The 15,697-nt window shown below is 44.5% G+C and overlaps 1 protein-coding gene across 1 annotated transcript in view; it reads left to right on the forward strand.

Annotated features, from left to right (window-relative positions):
* Positions 1-15,697, forward strand: part of SORL1 (sortilin related receptor 1) — a 159,459-nt gene that overhangs the window by 36,270 nt on the left and 107,492 nt on the right. The window contains exons 6-7 of the mRNA XM_043481534.1: positions 4,152-4,332; positions 14,595-14,696. Coding sequence (XP_043337469.1) covers positions 4,152-4,332; positions 14,595-14,696 — 283 coding nt within the window. The remainder of the gene's footprint in view (positions 1-4,151; positions 4,333-14,594; positions 14,697-15,697) is intronic.

Below are 15,697 nucleotides of genomic sequence, written 5' to 3' on the forward strand. Positions count from 1 at the left end.
ACATAGGGGAAGTGGGTTCCATCCCTGGTTGGGAAACTAAGATCCCACATGTCGTGGGACAACTAAGCCCGCACACTCTGGAGCCTGCATGCTGCAACTAGAGAGTCCATGTGCTGCAAAGAAAGATACTACGTGATGCATCCTGGATCCTGCATGCTGCAACTAAGACCCAACACAGTCAAATAAATACATACATAAATATTAAAAAAGAGCCAGGTCAGACCATGTTCTTCTGCTTTGAACCCTTCTATGTGTATTGTTTCTCTCAGATGAAATGCCAGCTCCAGTCCTACCACTGGGTTTCTGCACTTGCTGTTTTCTCTGCCTGGAAAGCTTTTACTGAAACTACATTGCTCCTCTACCTCATTCAAGTCTTCTCAAATGACTAACCTTCTAGATGGGGGTCTTTCCTAAGGATCGTATTAAAATTGCAACTATCCCCCTGTCATTCCCAATCTGCCGTAGCCTGATCTGTTCTTTTCTTGCATAGCACTCATCACATCTTAATACACTCTTATTATGCTTGTTATTTGTCTTTCTTCAATAGAATAAAAGTTCCAACAGGGCATGGACTTTTGTCAGTTTTGCACTGATATATCTCCAGTGAATGGATCATTGAGATTGTAACTGCCAAATTTCCTATAGAAAGTGTCAAAATTTTCACATAATTCTCAACAACATAGAATTATGCCTTTTCCCACAGTCAGTCTTTTAATGTGTCAGCTTTTTAATATGCATTTTTCTTTCTTTTTTAAATTTTTTTGTCTTTTGGCCACACCATGTGGCATGTGGAATCTTAGATCCACTATCAGGAATTGAACCCACATACCCTACATTGGAAGCACAGAATCCTAACTACTGGACTGCCAGGCAAGTCCCTGCATTTTTCTTTTTATGAGTGAGTTTGAACGTCTTTTAACTAAGTAAGGGTCGCTTTTATTTCTTTTTTGGGGACATGTCTGTTCATGCCCTTAGCCCTTTTTCTGTTGGATTGTTCATCTCTTTATTATTGATTTCTAGGAGCTCTTTATATATTTGAGATCAGTCCTTTGTGATTTGAGGTAGGTTTTATGGATGTGTTCATTTGCATTTCCCAGTTTGTCCTTTTTTTTTGACTTTTACATGTAATTTTATCCTCTTTAAATTAAATGTTGTGGCCCATTAGATATGGATTCTCTCTGCATCTTTTTGTTGTCACTTTGAAGAGGAATGTCAGTGAGTTCTTATTTCTTCCTTAGTAATTAAGGACAGTGAAGAAGGGTAGAGCGGAAAGGGTCCTTAGAGCTGAGTATCTTCAGGCTCCAGTGGACTTCCTTGTTACAGAAGGCAGCTGTTTCTGACTTTCTCATTATTTTCCTTGGGCAGAGGTTGTAGAATCAGTGAAATTATAACCACAATCTCATCCAAGTACAACCTCTATCCAAGGAATACCATTAAAACTTTCTTTTTTTTTTTGCTTTCTTTGAACTTTAAAGGGACAAATTGCTCTATTTTCAGTTTAGAGAATCATATATTAAGAGGGCAAACCAGCAGGATTATTAAACAGAAAAACTTCATGTCTGGGAATTTGTGTTGTACCTTCTGCCTCCGTGCAGACATGCAGATAGTTATCTTAGGGGAAAGGGCTGGCCTGGCTTATTGTAGATAATTATATGTCTGGAGTCAGGAAATTTCAGGCTGTTTGGGGGGATTTTCGCCTAGGACTCCCCATAATAGGTGAGAGCATAAGCTAACCTCTCAGAGAATAATGGCATACTTTGTTTCACAATGCTTGGCAGCCTGGGAGCAGCAGCAGTGAGGAAAAACCAGTGATTTATGTTACCCAGAGCTGGAGATTGGCAAGACAGGACAGAGGATGAGCCATGGGGCGGGTTTCCGAGATGGCTGCATGGAGCATCCCAGGTCTGTGAGGCGGGTGAGGCCAGGCGAGGACCAATGACTGTGCTCAGAGACAGAGCAAGGCTTGGAATTTCCAAATGAGGGTAAAGAGAGCAGTCAGTCAGTGTCAGTGAGCCTGGAAAGTGGGAGGCCAGTGATTTCCAAGTACAAGGATTTGTAGGGGGAGCAGCTCTCCGAAATGGGAGGTTCAGATATGGACTACGAAAGAGAATTGGTATGAAAGTCACAGCTCTTTCCATCTCTAGCTGTTGGCTGGTGCTCTTGGTTATGAAAGAATAGTAGACATGAGCTCCGCCTCAAGATATCTGAACAAAGGTCCCTTCCTCTCTGCCTTTTTAAAAATATCCTGTGTGTTGTAATTTGCATATCCTCGGGTAGAGGAAGTACTTTAATCAGTATACTTCTAATTGTGGAAAAAAGAACATGTCCTCCCCCACCTCAATCCCACTGTGCACACAGAGCATCTTATGATGAACATTAGTTTCTCACGTTGAAACAGGCTGGTTTCTCTAGCGTCTGACTAAGACCCCAGATTGTAGGGACAAAGTGAAGTCTTACCCCCCGAACATAGGAAAAAAGGCTGTTTGTTTTTGTTTTCTTCTCTTCTTCCTCTTTTCCTCACTCCTGTCTTTTCTTTTCCTTCCCTTCTTGCCTTGGAACTTGTTTTTTTTCCCCTCGGCATGCAGAATCTTTTAGTTGGAGCATGCAAACTTTTGGTTGTGGCATGAGGGATCTAGTTTCCTGACCAGGGCTCGAACCTGGGTCCCCACCCCCACCCCCGCATTGGGAGCACGGAGTCTTAGTCACTGGACCACCAGGGAAGTCCCTGAAACTTGCTTTTGACAATGCATCTTTGAAGGAATTTCTTGTCATTGCCTTCATTATCCCGAGAGCCATCGTGCCTACAGGACCGTACACAGGCGTTTGTAATGATTAACGTTAATGAGTCCTTCTGCTTCTCCTTGGGTCACCACTGCATCCTCATGTACAGCTCTCTTCCAGTTGTTTTCAACTGTTTTTCCTACTTGCTGAAAGGTCCTCCTGGCTTCCATGTTCTTGTGCACGTCAGGAAACTCAGGCAGGTTAGCTCTCCTCCCAGGCTGCTCTTGGGGGCCTTATTTGGGGGCACACCAGTGCAGAGATTCTTCTTCGAGGTAGTTTGGTATGATCACTCTACAGTTTTCATTTTGGAAGAGCTTCTCTGTAAATGTCCATGGATCCTTGCAGCAAAGATCAATGCAGCTAGGAACTCTAGGATCAAAAGAAATGTAAGACTTGGCCTTTGAAGGAATATGTACTCTGTTTAGGAAGCTCAGACAGAAACATTATGGTGGACAATGTAATACAGTGGGAAAGAAATGAGGAGACTGTGTGTAAAGTGAGGAGTCTGATCCCCAAATCCACTTAATCTAGGTGTCTACCTTTGTTTGAAACTCGTAAAAAAGGCTTGGAATTGAGTGCTACAGAGATGCATTGCTAGTTTTGGGAGAAGGGAGAAGGGTACGGGGGCAGGCTTCCTGGAAGAAGGGGACTTGCACTTGACCTCAGAAGACGAGTAGGATTTAGGTGTGCAGATCAGTGTCTATGTGGAGGGCATCCGGGCAGAGGGGGATGGTGTGGCAGAAGCACAGAGGGAGGGGTGAGCCCTGCGTTACTGAAGATCAGCATGTGCGAGAAAGTTTGTGAAGGAGTCTCTTGGGAGGTGAACCTGCGCCGATCAGATGAACACTGGCTGCACATATCCGTGACAATGACGCGGGACAGACAGGAAGGGCAGCGTCCGTTAGAAGGGGTGGGGGTGGCGTCACTGGTTCCTCCTGTGGTTTCCTCCAGAGCTGGTCTACTGAGGACGTAGCATCCTAGGGACAAACGTTCCTTCATTCCCCTGCAGTTCACAGCTTGAGGCCAGAAGCTTGGTGACAGCCTCATGCAAGTGGTTCATTGCTCACTGATTCTGAAACACTTGCCTTTCACTTTTCCTTCTGTTCCCTTCCCTCCAGCACAGCCCAGGCTTGTGAACCCAGGCTGCCTTGTGAACAACTGTCCCAGCAGAAAATACTGTGCACAAGTGACAATTTCTTCCCCTCTTTCCTGAGCCAAGGAGCCACCAAAGGGCTGGGTTTGCGGCACGCAGAGCCGCGAACACTTGCAGCCGCCACCACGGTGGCGCCGAGTCCTCGCGGACGGTCTGCGCGGCAGGACCTCCATGCCGCAACGTGGAGATGGTGACACCACTCTGTTTTTTCTTCCAGGGGAATCGATCCCTACGACAAGCCAAACACCATCTACGTGGAACGGCACGAACCCTCTGGCTATTCCACAGTTTTCCGAAGCACAGACTTCTTCCAGTCTCGGGAGAACCTGGAGGTGATCCTGGAGGAAGTGAGGGACTTCCAGCTGCGGGACAAGTACATGTTTGCCACAAAGGTGGTGGTGAGTTGAAAGCATTAAGGATTAAACTGCTTTTGTGTTTCCTTTCTGAGGCTGGGCATTCTGGGATTGGGCTGGGAGGGGGATTCATACAAGCAGGCATGTAGAGGTAGGGGTTGATTGTAGGTGCTGGACATAGATACACTTTCCCAATGGGCCTGGAAGGTTCTGAAAGGTCAAGGAGTGGAAACACTTATATAGCCACTCAGAGGGTCTCTGGGTGCTAGGAAATCGGTCTTTTCCTGGTCTGAGCATCCTTGACAAACACACATTTCTTTGAAATCCCAATGGAAGAACACAGAAAGGAGGGATGGGGCTAAGCGGCTTTTTTCTTTAATCCTACTACTGGATTCTCTTCGACTCAGGCCGATTTCTTTGGGAGGTTTGGACACATGTTCATCTACATGGCTAATAGAATGTGTAGTCATTGGCTAGTGGGAGTTAATGCTCTAAGAAAAGTAGTAATTAAGCTTCCAGCTGTCAATGAGTAGCTTAACTCTCAGCCTTTGGGAAAATCTTCTCCTTGATTTTATGTGTTGGAGCCACATGCTGAAATGGAGGGCTTGCTCATTCAAAACCACAGTTGATTATTTAACGGGACTTGCCTTGCAGCTGTATCAAGTTGCAACCATACTTCCCCTTGAGTAAAGGAAAAAGCCAGGCCTGGCCAAGAGTCAGTTGGGCTGCTCTAGCTGGAGGGAGGTGAGCTTGCCTTCATAATATGTTTTGCGGCCGGTGCCTCCTTGACCTCAGGCTCTGACAGTCTCCTCTGTGCCTGGGAGGTTGCTCTTTTCGCTGTTAAACCTTAAGGGCTAAAACCAGATGTCATGTTTTCCTCCAGGTTCTCACTTATTTATATGATTGGTAGCTGGCCAGGCAGAAGCAGGGCAGCCCCCTTGGTAGATTCTAGGGTGGAGAGAAGATCTCCCCTAAAGGGAAGGCAGGGAGTGAGGTTGAAACCAGGAGAGAAGAGGAGAGAGGCTGAAGGCCAGAGGGGTTCCCCATTACACACCTTGAACAAGGTTTTTTAAAACCACTAAACTGCGGCAGATTTTCTTCTGACAGGCTGTTTGCCTTGAGACACTCCCTGGATCATTTGCTTTCTGCTGTCTCTTTCTCTTACTCACACATACATGTGCGCATGTACACAGAGCGGCCCAGGAACACGAGCATCCTTGAGTTGCTTGGGGCCGGGATGTGCTGGGAAGACGGAGGTGAGAGGTCAGGCCTGAGGATTGTTACCTCCAGTTGTATGGTGCCTCATAGGTCTCTCTTGTTTTAATTTCTTGGGCTTGTGCCTTTTGTGATTTTAATTTCTTAATTTTAAGGCCCAAGGACTGATTCCCAGGTTTCTTTTACAGACTGAGTCGAGTGGGGCTGAGGTGGAGCATTAGCTTGCGTTCCTTTATCCCTATTATTTCTAGATCTCACACCCAAGAATAAGATATATCCCATTTGGAGCTTTCTGTACCCTTCTTTCTGAACTCATAGCTCCATCTGTTTTGTAGACATAGCTGCTTTGCTGAGTGCCGATGGTGATTTCTGTACTGTTTCTGGCCAGTGGTAGGATCAGGGGCCATGTCTATCTGAGCCACACTGATATGGTACCCAGTATTTTGCACAATGCTTGATTTATAACACATGTACCATAGAGTTGAACGAATCTTGGCCTAATTTAGAAAGATTAGGCTACTGGGCTTTTTTACTGGGAGCATGGGATGGGGTTGGGGGACATTAAATTATTGGTTCTTTTATCATAACTCTCACCTCTTGTGTGTGGCTTATTGATTTACATGGTTTGGGTGGCAAGATTGTAGTTGTGTTGACTTCTTCCTTCAGCACATGGACAGACCACCAGATTCCAAGGTCAGTGGTGTTAGCTGGAGGCTCCAGGTGAGACAAACTAGGCTCCCACCTGGAAGTATTGTCTTAGGATCACCTTCGGCAGCATCGGCCCTGGTTAAAAATGCAGATGGCAGGGTTCGCATGCATTTTCTCCCTCCCCCCGCCGCCGAGAATCCCTGGGATGCCCAATAATCTCCAAAATTTGAGATATTCTTCCCTGAAGGCTTGTATATGCAGGAGCTTTCGACGGTAATTATATCATCAAAGGAACCTTTCTCAGTGGATAGGTTGAGAGAAGAGATGCTACTGGCAGTGGATGATAAAATAGGTATTTTTCTGCTTAGTACATTAGAGTCTTAAGCCATAAGGATACATGACATTGCCCTGGTTGGATAACTTTATCAGTAGGCGTGTTGAGGTCTGCACCTCCACCTCACTTATCTGGGGTGTTCCCAGCACTGTAGGTGCTGGGTTTGGGGAATTCCGAATGACTTTTATGTTTGTTGTCGTTCAGTCCAGTTCTTTGCAACCCCACGGACGCATGTGCCAGGCTTGTCTGTCCTTCACTATTTCCCGGAGTTTTCTCAAACTCAGATCCATTGAGTCGGTGATGCCATCCAACTATCTTGCCCTCTGTCGTCCCCTTTCCTCTATCATCCCCTTCTCCTGCCTTCAATCTTCCCCAGCATCAGGGTCTTTTCCAGTGAGTTTCCAATGAGTCGACTTTAATATTAACTGGATTCAAATCAAATTAGGAAAGTCAAGGAAGTAATTGCAAAATGACAGAAAATTGCTTTGGGGTGATTAACTCTTTTGCTTTTTTCCAGCACTGTGATTGATTCCAATTGCTTGCAAGTTAGTTTTTTAGAACATGTTAGGGCAGCCAACTGGGTTCTGGACTGGGACTGGTTTCCAAGTCTCCAGAACCCCCTGGGGCCCTCCTAGTCTGGCTCTTACTTCATGAGTGCTTTGTATCTGATGCCCATCAATTTTTTTTATTCCTTGGTTTTTGACATGAAGTTTATATACTTACTAGTCCACACCAAATGATAGGGCCTTTAATAATTTGTGCAGCCAGCCATGCTTCTCCATCCATGGGATTTTCCAGGCAGGAATACTGGAGTGGGCTGCCATGTTTCCTCCAGGGGGATTTATTTTTTAAGAATATTTATTTACTTGGCTGTTCAGCATCTGAGTTGCAGCATGTGGGATCTTCCAGTTGCAGAGGCAGAATCTTTAGCTGTGGCATGCAAACTCTTAGTGGTAGCATGTGGGATCCAGTTCCCTGACCAGGGATCAAACCTGGGCTCCTGCATTGGAAACATGGAGACTTAGCCACTGGACCACCAAGGAAGTTCCGATGGGGCCTTTAAAGCAACAGAGAGGTACCTCTGCAAAGGGTCCAACATCAGTTTGTGAACTTGGTGAGACACAGCTGGTACGTGCTTCCTGTAGGTAACAGTAGTCACCAGAAAGTTGGAAGGATGTGAGGCTTGGCTGCTTCACTCTCCAGCTTCACTCCCAGCCTCTCCGGAAAGGCAGGTTCAGACATTTCTTGCCCAAGGTGCAGCAGTGAGCCAATGCCTGATGTGTGGGTTTGATGGAGTCTCCTCTCTGTTCTTACAAGTGATGGCAGCCACAGCTTGGCAGGATGCAGACGGTATTCTTGGGCAGGCTTGGCAAACCATGCTCTTTGGTTTTGTCAGTAAAGTTTTATTGAAACACAGGCGTGCTCATTTGCTGTGTGTTATCCATTGCTGCATTCACGTTAGAGTGGCAGAAGTGAATCGTTGCATAAAGGCAGGATGGCCCACAAAGGCTTAAGTACTGCTGTGAGGACCTTTACAGAAGAAGTTTGCCGGCTGCTGTTGTGGAGGCAGGATTCTGTTCCCCTTTCAGTTGGCGTTAGGCAGCTAGAATCTGTGGTGCAGGAGCTTGCACCAGATGAATCTGCAGTATGTCCCCCCAGAGTTCAGGTGACAGGCCTCCCTCAGTCACCGTGCCCTTTACCTGCCGTGGTCTTATCTTTGGGATGCGTGCGTGTGTGCTCCGTTGCCTCAATCATGTCTGACTTGCGACCCCATGAACTGTAGCCCGCCAGGCTCCTCTGTCCATAGGATTCTCCAGGCGAGAATACTGGAGTGGGTTGCCATGTCCTCCTCCAGGAGATCTTCCCAGGGATCGAACCTGCATCTCCTGCGTCTCCTGCATTGGCAGGCAGATTCTTTACCACTGAGCCACGTGGGAAGCCCAATCTTTGTGATATTATGGCTAATTCAGACATCTTGCATGCCACAGGTTTCCTGAGAGAACTCAATTGTACTTTCACTCTTCTGACCAACCAACCACTAATTTCACTATTGGAAACCAATTTCTAACCATGGTTATGCTATTTTTAAGTCCCTAATGCTGATAGAGATAACAGAAAAACCTCGTAATTGCCTCATAACTGTGAGCTTCTACATGAGAGATTAACTGACCACAGTTGAAGTGTGACTTTTAGGATAACCAACCAAAATCCAAGCATCGACAAATTATTTTAATTATGACATTGCTTAAATGTATCTGAACATAGACATAGGTATAAGCACCTAACGCTTGTAACTCCATATACAACAATAAAGTTCAAATGTGTTTACGGATTAAAAGTGAGACTATAATACCAATACATTTAAAATTGATCTTTTATAATACCAGTATTGAGATATGATTCATATCCTGTAACTTTTACCCTTGTAAAGTGTACAGTTCAGTGATTTTTAGTATGTTCATAAGGTCAGGTATTTCTCACCACCATCTAAATCCAGAGCACTGTCGTGACCTGTGAAGGAAACCTCATACCCACTAGCAGTACTTTCTACTCCTCTCTCCTTCCAGCCCCTGGCAACCAGGAATCTACTTTCTGCCTTATGGATTTGCCTATTCTCAATATTAATATTATTACTATTTGCTGCACCTTGTGGTATGTGGAATCTTAGTTCCCTGCATTGGAAGTGTTGGGTCTTAACCACTGGACCACCAGGGAAGTCCCCCTTTTAAATTCTTGATATGTTATTTCCTTTAGTTCTTTGACTGTGTTTAGGATAGAGGATTTAGATTTTAGGTCCAGCATCTGGCCTTCCTCAAGAACAGGTTGTATGACTGTTGTGTGTGTTTGCTTTTCATTTTTTGGTGGAAAACCAGATATTTTAAGTGATATACTGTGGCAACTCTTCATATCAGGGTAAGTCCTTCCCAGGGCTTTTTGTTGTTGCCTTTTCTTAGTATTATTGTTGCCTTTTCTTAGTATTATTGTCGCCTTGTTTGGGTTTTGTGTTGTGAGTTTCCTGCATTAATTTTGTAAAGTTTGCATCCTTCATTGGGTGAAGTCCTGACCACTAGTGGTCAGCTGGTGATCAGTGATTTCCTAAAGTGCTTTCAGCCAGTCGTCCGTCGGCCTTTGCTGAGGGCCTCTGAGTGTGTGTTGGGGGCATGCCTTCCGCGCCTTCTCCAGCTCTGCCTTAGTCTTCACTTCTTGTTTGTGTGGAGACTCAAGGTTATTAAGAATTCCATTCTTTCCTGAGCAGAACACAGCCCTTCATGCGTGTGACCTTGTAAATTCCTTGGAATGTTTCAGAGCTTATCAAGGCCTCTTATGGACATCTTCTCCCATTTTTCCTTTTATGCTTTTTAGTTCACCTTTTGTGAGCTCCAGGTGCTAACGTTTCTCTGGCAGATGTGGTGTTGAAACACTCACCACTTGTCGTGTTCCCCGTCAATGCCGAGGCTGTAGGTCTGTGTGTAGAGAGGGCTGAGTCCGGTTATTTGAGGAGACAGCCCGAGAATGCAACTCTCAAGCGAGTCACCAGACAGATAAAATCTGACAGTCTCTGGCTGTGGGGCATTTGGGGAGCTCCAAACCTGTTCTGTCCTCTCCTGGGCTGCTGGTTTTCATAGCGATTGTGGCTGTGACGCTGTGGGTTTCCCACGCTACTAGTACGTCAGCTAGAGAAAGAAGGGTTGGGATCAGGACAAGTTGAAACATCAGCAAGTTCACTGTTCTTGCTGAGCTTCAGTCATTGCCTTGAATAAATGCTCCTTGAATTTTTGCAAGCTTTTATTTAATTTTCAGGATTCTGAAAAAGTTGATTTTGAGAATTTTTGTCAATGCTCTTGTTTGCATGGATGAGTGGATTTTTAGAGTTCTTTCCTCTGCCATTCCAGAAGTGCTTTCAGTTAATATTAACTCTGCAAACTTTTTATTATTTCCACATCTACAAAAAAAAATTTTTTTTGTGTGTGCTGATATGACCTCCCCTTGTGCCTTTATTCAGTCTCAAGACTATCTACGTTTGCTAATCTCTTTTCAACTGTCTATTCACTTCTTATTTTTTCTTGGACTATTTTAAACTAAATCTCAGATGTATCATTTTATCTATTAATTATTAGGTATAGATAACATGAAGGTGAATGATATTTTGCTGAAACTTTGTCACTGCTTCGAAGAGAAAGTGGCAGCATATGTTACAGCCCAGGTGCTTCTGAACCCATGTCTTTGTCTGCCACGTGCCTTGGGTCCCTCATTTCTCCCACCAATTTTATCTGAAACTTTCAGTTGAATAGATCACTGTGACATCTTTTGGCCTTCATTTGGCAAGAATATATCATATTTAGTTCCCTTCTGCTCTCTTCTCCTGCCCTTTTTTTTTTTTTGGCTATTGACTTAATTTCAAGCATAAATAAACTCAGACTCTGGAATTCAGATTATTCAGATTCTTATATTTATTTTTTACTTTTCAGAAATGAAAACACCAAATGAAAAATATCTTCCTATGAATTCAGAGGCCCTATAATATTACTGTAAATTAAAACATTTAAATAATTCCTAGTTGTTGGTGAAAGTATGTGTGCTGGTAGATGTATTAACTGGAATAGCCTTTCAGGAAGGCCATTTATGCTCTCTGTCAAAATGGAAAATTTGACCTAGGAATTCTAATAATGCATCTTACAGATTTTCTCCTGTAGCTGTGAAAAAGGTAATTCATACAAGTACGTTCATTGAAGAGTGCTTCTGAAAATAACCTAAATGGCCATTAATAGCTGTTAAATCAAAGATGTCTAAGATACACTGCTGATGGAAAAAGTTAAATTGTAAAACAGTAAGATACTCTGTTAAGGAAAATGTTACATAATACCATTTCTCTCATGAGTTTCACAGCCATATTTCTGTCATGATCCAGTTGTCTGTGAAAAAGAAATTTGCATGTATCAATTTGGCGATGTATTTGGCTACTCTTAACAGACTAGAAATAAAAGTGACTTCGCCAAGATGAGGTTTATTTTTCTCTCTTTAGTGCTGTCTAAAGCTAGGGCTGGCATGTTGGTGCCCTGGTGTTCCTGGCCTCTTTTTCTTAATTTTTTGGCTGCCCACATGGCATTTCCCTGACCAGGAATTGAACTTGTGCCCCCTGCATTGGAAGAGTAGAGGCCTAACCACTGGACCACTGGGGAAGTCCCCAAGCCTCTATCTTGCTCTTTGACCATCCAAAGGAATAATTTCCACACTCTGCCTCATGGTCCCTGACACTTACACTAGGCTTCGAGTCTGTTGGAGTCAGGAGAATGAGGACAGATAGGCCAAAATAGGACCCCTCCCAGCTGATTCAGTCCCTTTCAACAGCTTTCCTTGGCATCCAGCACAAGAGTCTGTTCATGTCTCATTGACTGGTCCTCAGTAACGTGACCACACAGAGTTGTCCAAAAGAAAGAGAGCCTTAGGCTTTTATTTGGGTGGTTGTCAGGGTTTGCTAAGGAGGAAAGGGCTGATGGATGTTGTGGTAAGTGGTACAATGTCTGTCACTGTGTAAATACACTCATAGGTGATGGCACAGGGCGTCTCTGAAGGAATGGCCCAGAGCCAGTTACCAGTGGGCACTTAAGAGAAGAAACAGCTCTGCATTTTACTTTATAGCTGTCTGTACTGTTGGATTTTTCATGAGCATACAGTATTTTACTTATAATGACGATGACGAGAAATCCAGCATCACCAATGGTTTATTAAGAAATGTATCTTGCCGTTAATAATGTGTCATAGTTTTATTGTTAATACTTTTCTTGGTGGTGGTAAAATATTACACTAACTTGTCTACGAATGCTTTAGAAGTGAACCTAACTATCCAGACTTAGGAATACTTCTCCCAGAATAAAGTGGGATGGATGTATTTAGAGGTTTTTCATGACCTTAGTACTCTAGCATTTATATCTTGCTATCCATTCTCAGGTCTCCCAGCAATTACCTTTAAGAACGTTTAACTGGTGATGGGCTTGGACTTCCCTGTTGGTCTGGTGGTTAAGACTCTGTGCTCCCAACGCAGGGGCCATGGGTTTGATCCCTGGTTGGAGAACTAAGATCCTGCATGCTGTGTGGCACAGCCGATCAAAACAAACCCAGGATGCAAACAAATAAAAGCTAACGATGGGCTTGAGTGTCACTGAGGGAAATGGCTCCTTTCTCAGGTATAACTGCAGTAGGAAGTGGTGAAAAAACATAAAGCATGAAAAAATGTTTCACTGGTATCTGTGTAATTATATATACATTCATAAGGATTTATATAGGGTGGCTTAAATCATCTGACCTTGATACATAGCTATAAAACTTTATTGACTTAAGGAGGGCTTTTGGAAGTTATACATAGCAATTTTGGGAACTCTGTCACTTGGGTGATACATTTTGTGTTGTTTTTTTTGTGTGTGTGTGTGTTTTTAATCAATCCATCATTTCTATAGCCCCCTACTGAGGACAGGCTATTATGTAATTTTCAGGGTGCCATTTTGGGAAGGCAGTCTTCTGTACTTCTCTGCCTGGCTTCTTTAAAACAAACTACTTTTAACCAGTGTTAAGTGGTGGCTTGGAAAAAAATGTGTGTGTGTACATTCAGCTGCTCAGGTAAATAGAAAACAACTCCACGTTCATCGGCTTGCTCCTCACAGAATTTGTTAGACATACATGAGCATGGAGTATTTAGCAGTTGTCATAATACAATCAAGAAAACATGACAGCAAAAAAAAAAAGAAAACTTGAAATCTTCTATACTCTGTAGGAGTTAAAAATCTGTAATAAACAGTAGCAACATAGTCGAGGATAAGTGAAGCCAAACTCACTGTTTCTGGCTGGGGATCCCAGCGTTCAAGTCGGATGATAGTCATGTCCATGAGGATGTCCACACGAGGTTGGGCCTCCCTGTCTGTTCTCCTAGGCATGCAGTATTGGCCTCCGGTAGAACTGGAAAGAGACACATAGAGCCTTTGCAGTGTTTCTTACTCTTTTTTGGATCACTGGCCCTTTTGAGAAACTTCTAAAATGTATATATCCTCCCTAGCAAAGTGAGTGAGTGCATCCACACAGAAAATTTGCGTATATATTTATGGGGTTCCTAGATCATTTAAACCCATACCCCAAGTCCTCATTCAAATCAACTTCTCAATTTATAGAGGGATACATTGGAACCTAGGCTTCCGTAGTGGCTCAGATGGTAAAAAATCCGCCTGCAATCTGGGGGACCTGGGTTTGATCCCTGGGTTGGGAAGATTCCCTGGAGCAGGGAATGGAAACCCATTCCAGTTTTCTTGCCTAGAGAATCCCCATGGATAGCGGAGTCTGGTGGGCTGCAGTCCATGGGGTCGCAAAGCAACACGACTGAGCGACTAAACACACAGAAATTGGAACCTAGAGAAATTGAGAGCTAACTCTGAATCTAGTGCTTTTACACACATGAGCAAGCTCCCAGCTGTGATTAATATCCCTGAAACAGTGTGACCAGCATCACATGCATGGTCAGCATCCCATGGAGTACTCTGTCTCTACCAAAGAAAACATATTGTAGCAAAAGACCCTAATCAATGAGAAGGATTAAAAGACTGAAAAACAGAATCAGTGACAATTCCCTCAACTCTTGGTAAAAATTAAAGCCCTGTGACTCGGGGATCCTTGTGATCTAGAAATAGTAGAAAGGGGAAGAGGATGTTTTGTATGCATATCAGGTGTGTGGCGGACCTCACCCTCTGGTGGTTTGGGGGCTGTATATTCCATCCAGCTTGTCTCTCCAGCCTCATCACACAGCCCCTCTCCCTTTCACTCTCTGCTTAAGCTTTGGCAGCCCCTGCCCCCTCCCCAAGCTCAAGTTCTCCCTTCACACTTCGTCCTTTCTCTTGATGTAGTACCTGCAGTGTCTACATCTACTGCAGACCAGGTATCTAGGATATAGTGGTACAGCCCAAGCTGCTCACTGACGGCAAACATTGCAAAATGTGCATTTGTGGTCACACTATTTAGTGTTTTTAGTAGAATCAGAGGGATCTGACTTTTCTGCTTCCTTTTACACTTGTTCTGAATGATTATCATATGGTACAGTTGATATTTTTCTCCTCCTCTTCCTTGGCAGCATCTCTTCGGCAGTCCACAACCATCCTCTGTCCAGCTCTGGGTCTCCTTTGGCCGGAAGCCGATGCGAGCAGCCCAGTTTGTCACAAGACATCCTATTAATGTGAGTGGGGGCCGCGGTGGGGGGGTGGGGAGGAGTGCTGTTGTCCTCAGGCAGAGGTCAGGGGGAGGGTGATGGGGGGAGGATATTTGATGGAGGCTCCCTGGAGTCACTTTCTAGATTAGTCTCTATGCTTTGGGCATCTTGGTCTGTTTTTTCCCTCTTCACTTTTTGAAGTGGAGCTGAATGGGAGCCTTAATTTGCTTGAAGTGGAGAAGGATTGGCAGAGAGGTTTGGAGCCAGAGTCAATGGGCTCAGTGTGCCCGTGCTGAAGGAGTGGGAGGGTAGGGACAGCAGCAGTTATTCATTAAGTACCTGCTGTGTTGCTCACAGATGGCGAGGTTCCATAAGGGGACAGGATTGGAGTCTCACCCTTAGAAACAGATGGGTTGGAGAGTCCAAGAACAGAGCAGAGGAAGAAATCATGTACAGTCAAAGGCTTGACTGTGGAGCGTGAGTCAGGACGTAGAGAACCATAGGAAAGGTCAGTGAGAGCTGGGTCATCAGAGAAGTGACCATGGGGAGGAGGTGGCATTTGAAGGCCTTGATGCCAGGGTCTGCTGCGATGGAAGATTAGTAGGAGGAGTAGGTGATGGAGAACATGTTTGTCAGTTCCTCGCCTTCTCTGGGTTCTGCCTTGCTGTAGTCATCTTAGAGGAAATGAGAGGGAAGGAAATGCACATTAATTTGCATTATGCTTTGTAGTAACGATAGGGAGACATCATTACATAAAAGTGATTTCTAGGTTGTTTTTGAAGTTCAAGGCCCATTCTTATTTGTGCCCCATCTGCCGATAAGGAGTCTGCTTCAGCCTCAGGACAGCCTCAGGGTCTCTAAAGAGAGTCGGCCAAGCTTCTTTCCCAAGACGGGGAGGCTCTCGTGGGCTCCAAGACTGCCCTCCTCACTGGGACACTAGGAAGCCCTTGCTTGCGTGTGCATAGGGACCTTCCATAGGGCGTATGTGTTTGTTTTGACTTGTGTCTTTCTGATTTTTTGATGCTAAA

Source organism: Cervus canadensis, chromosome 11 (genome assembly GCF_019320065.1).
Source record: "Cervus canadensis isolate Bull #8, Minnesota chromosome 11, ASM1932006v1, whole genome shotgun sequence".
In the NCBI taxonomy this organism is placed as follows: domain Eukaryota; kingdom Metazoa; phylum Chordata; class Mammalia; order Artiodactyla; family Cervidae; genus Cervus; species Cervus canadensis.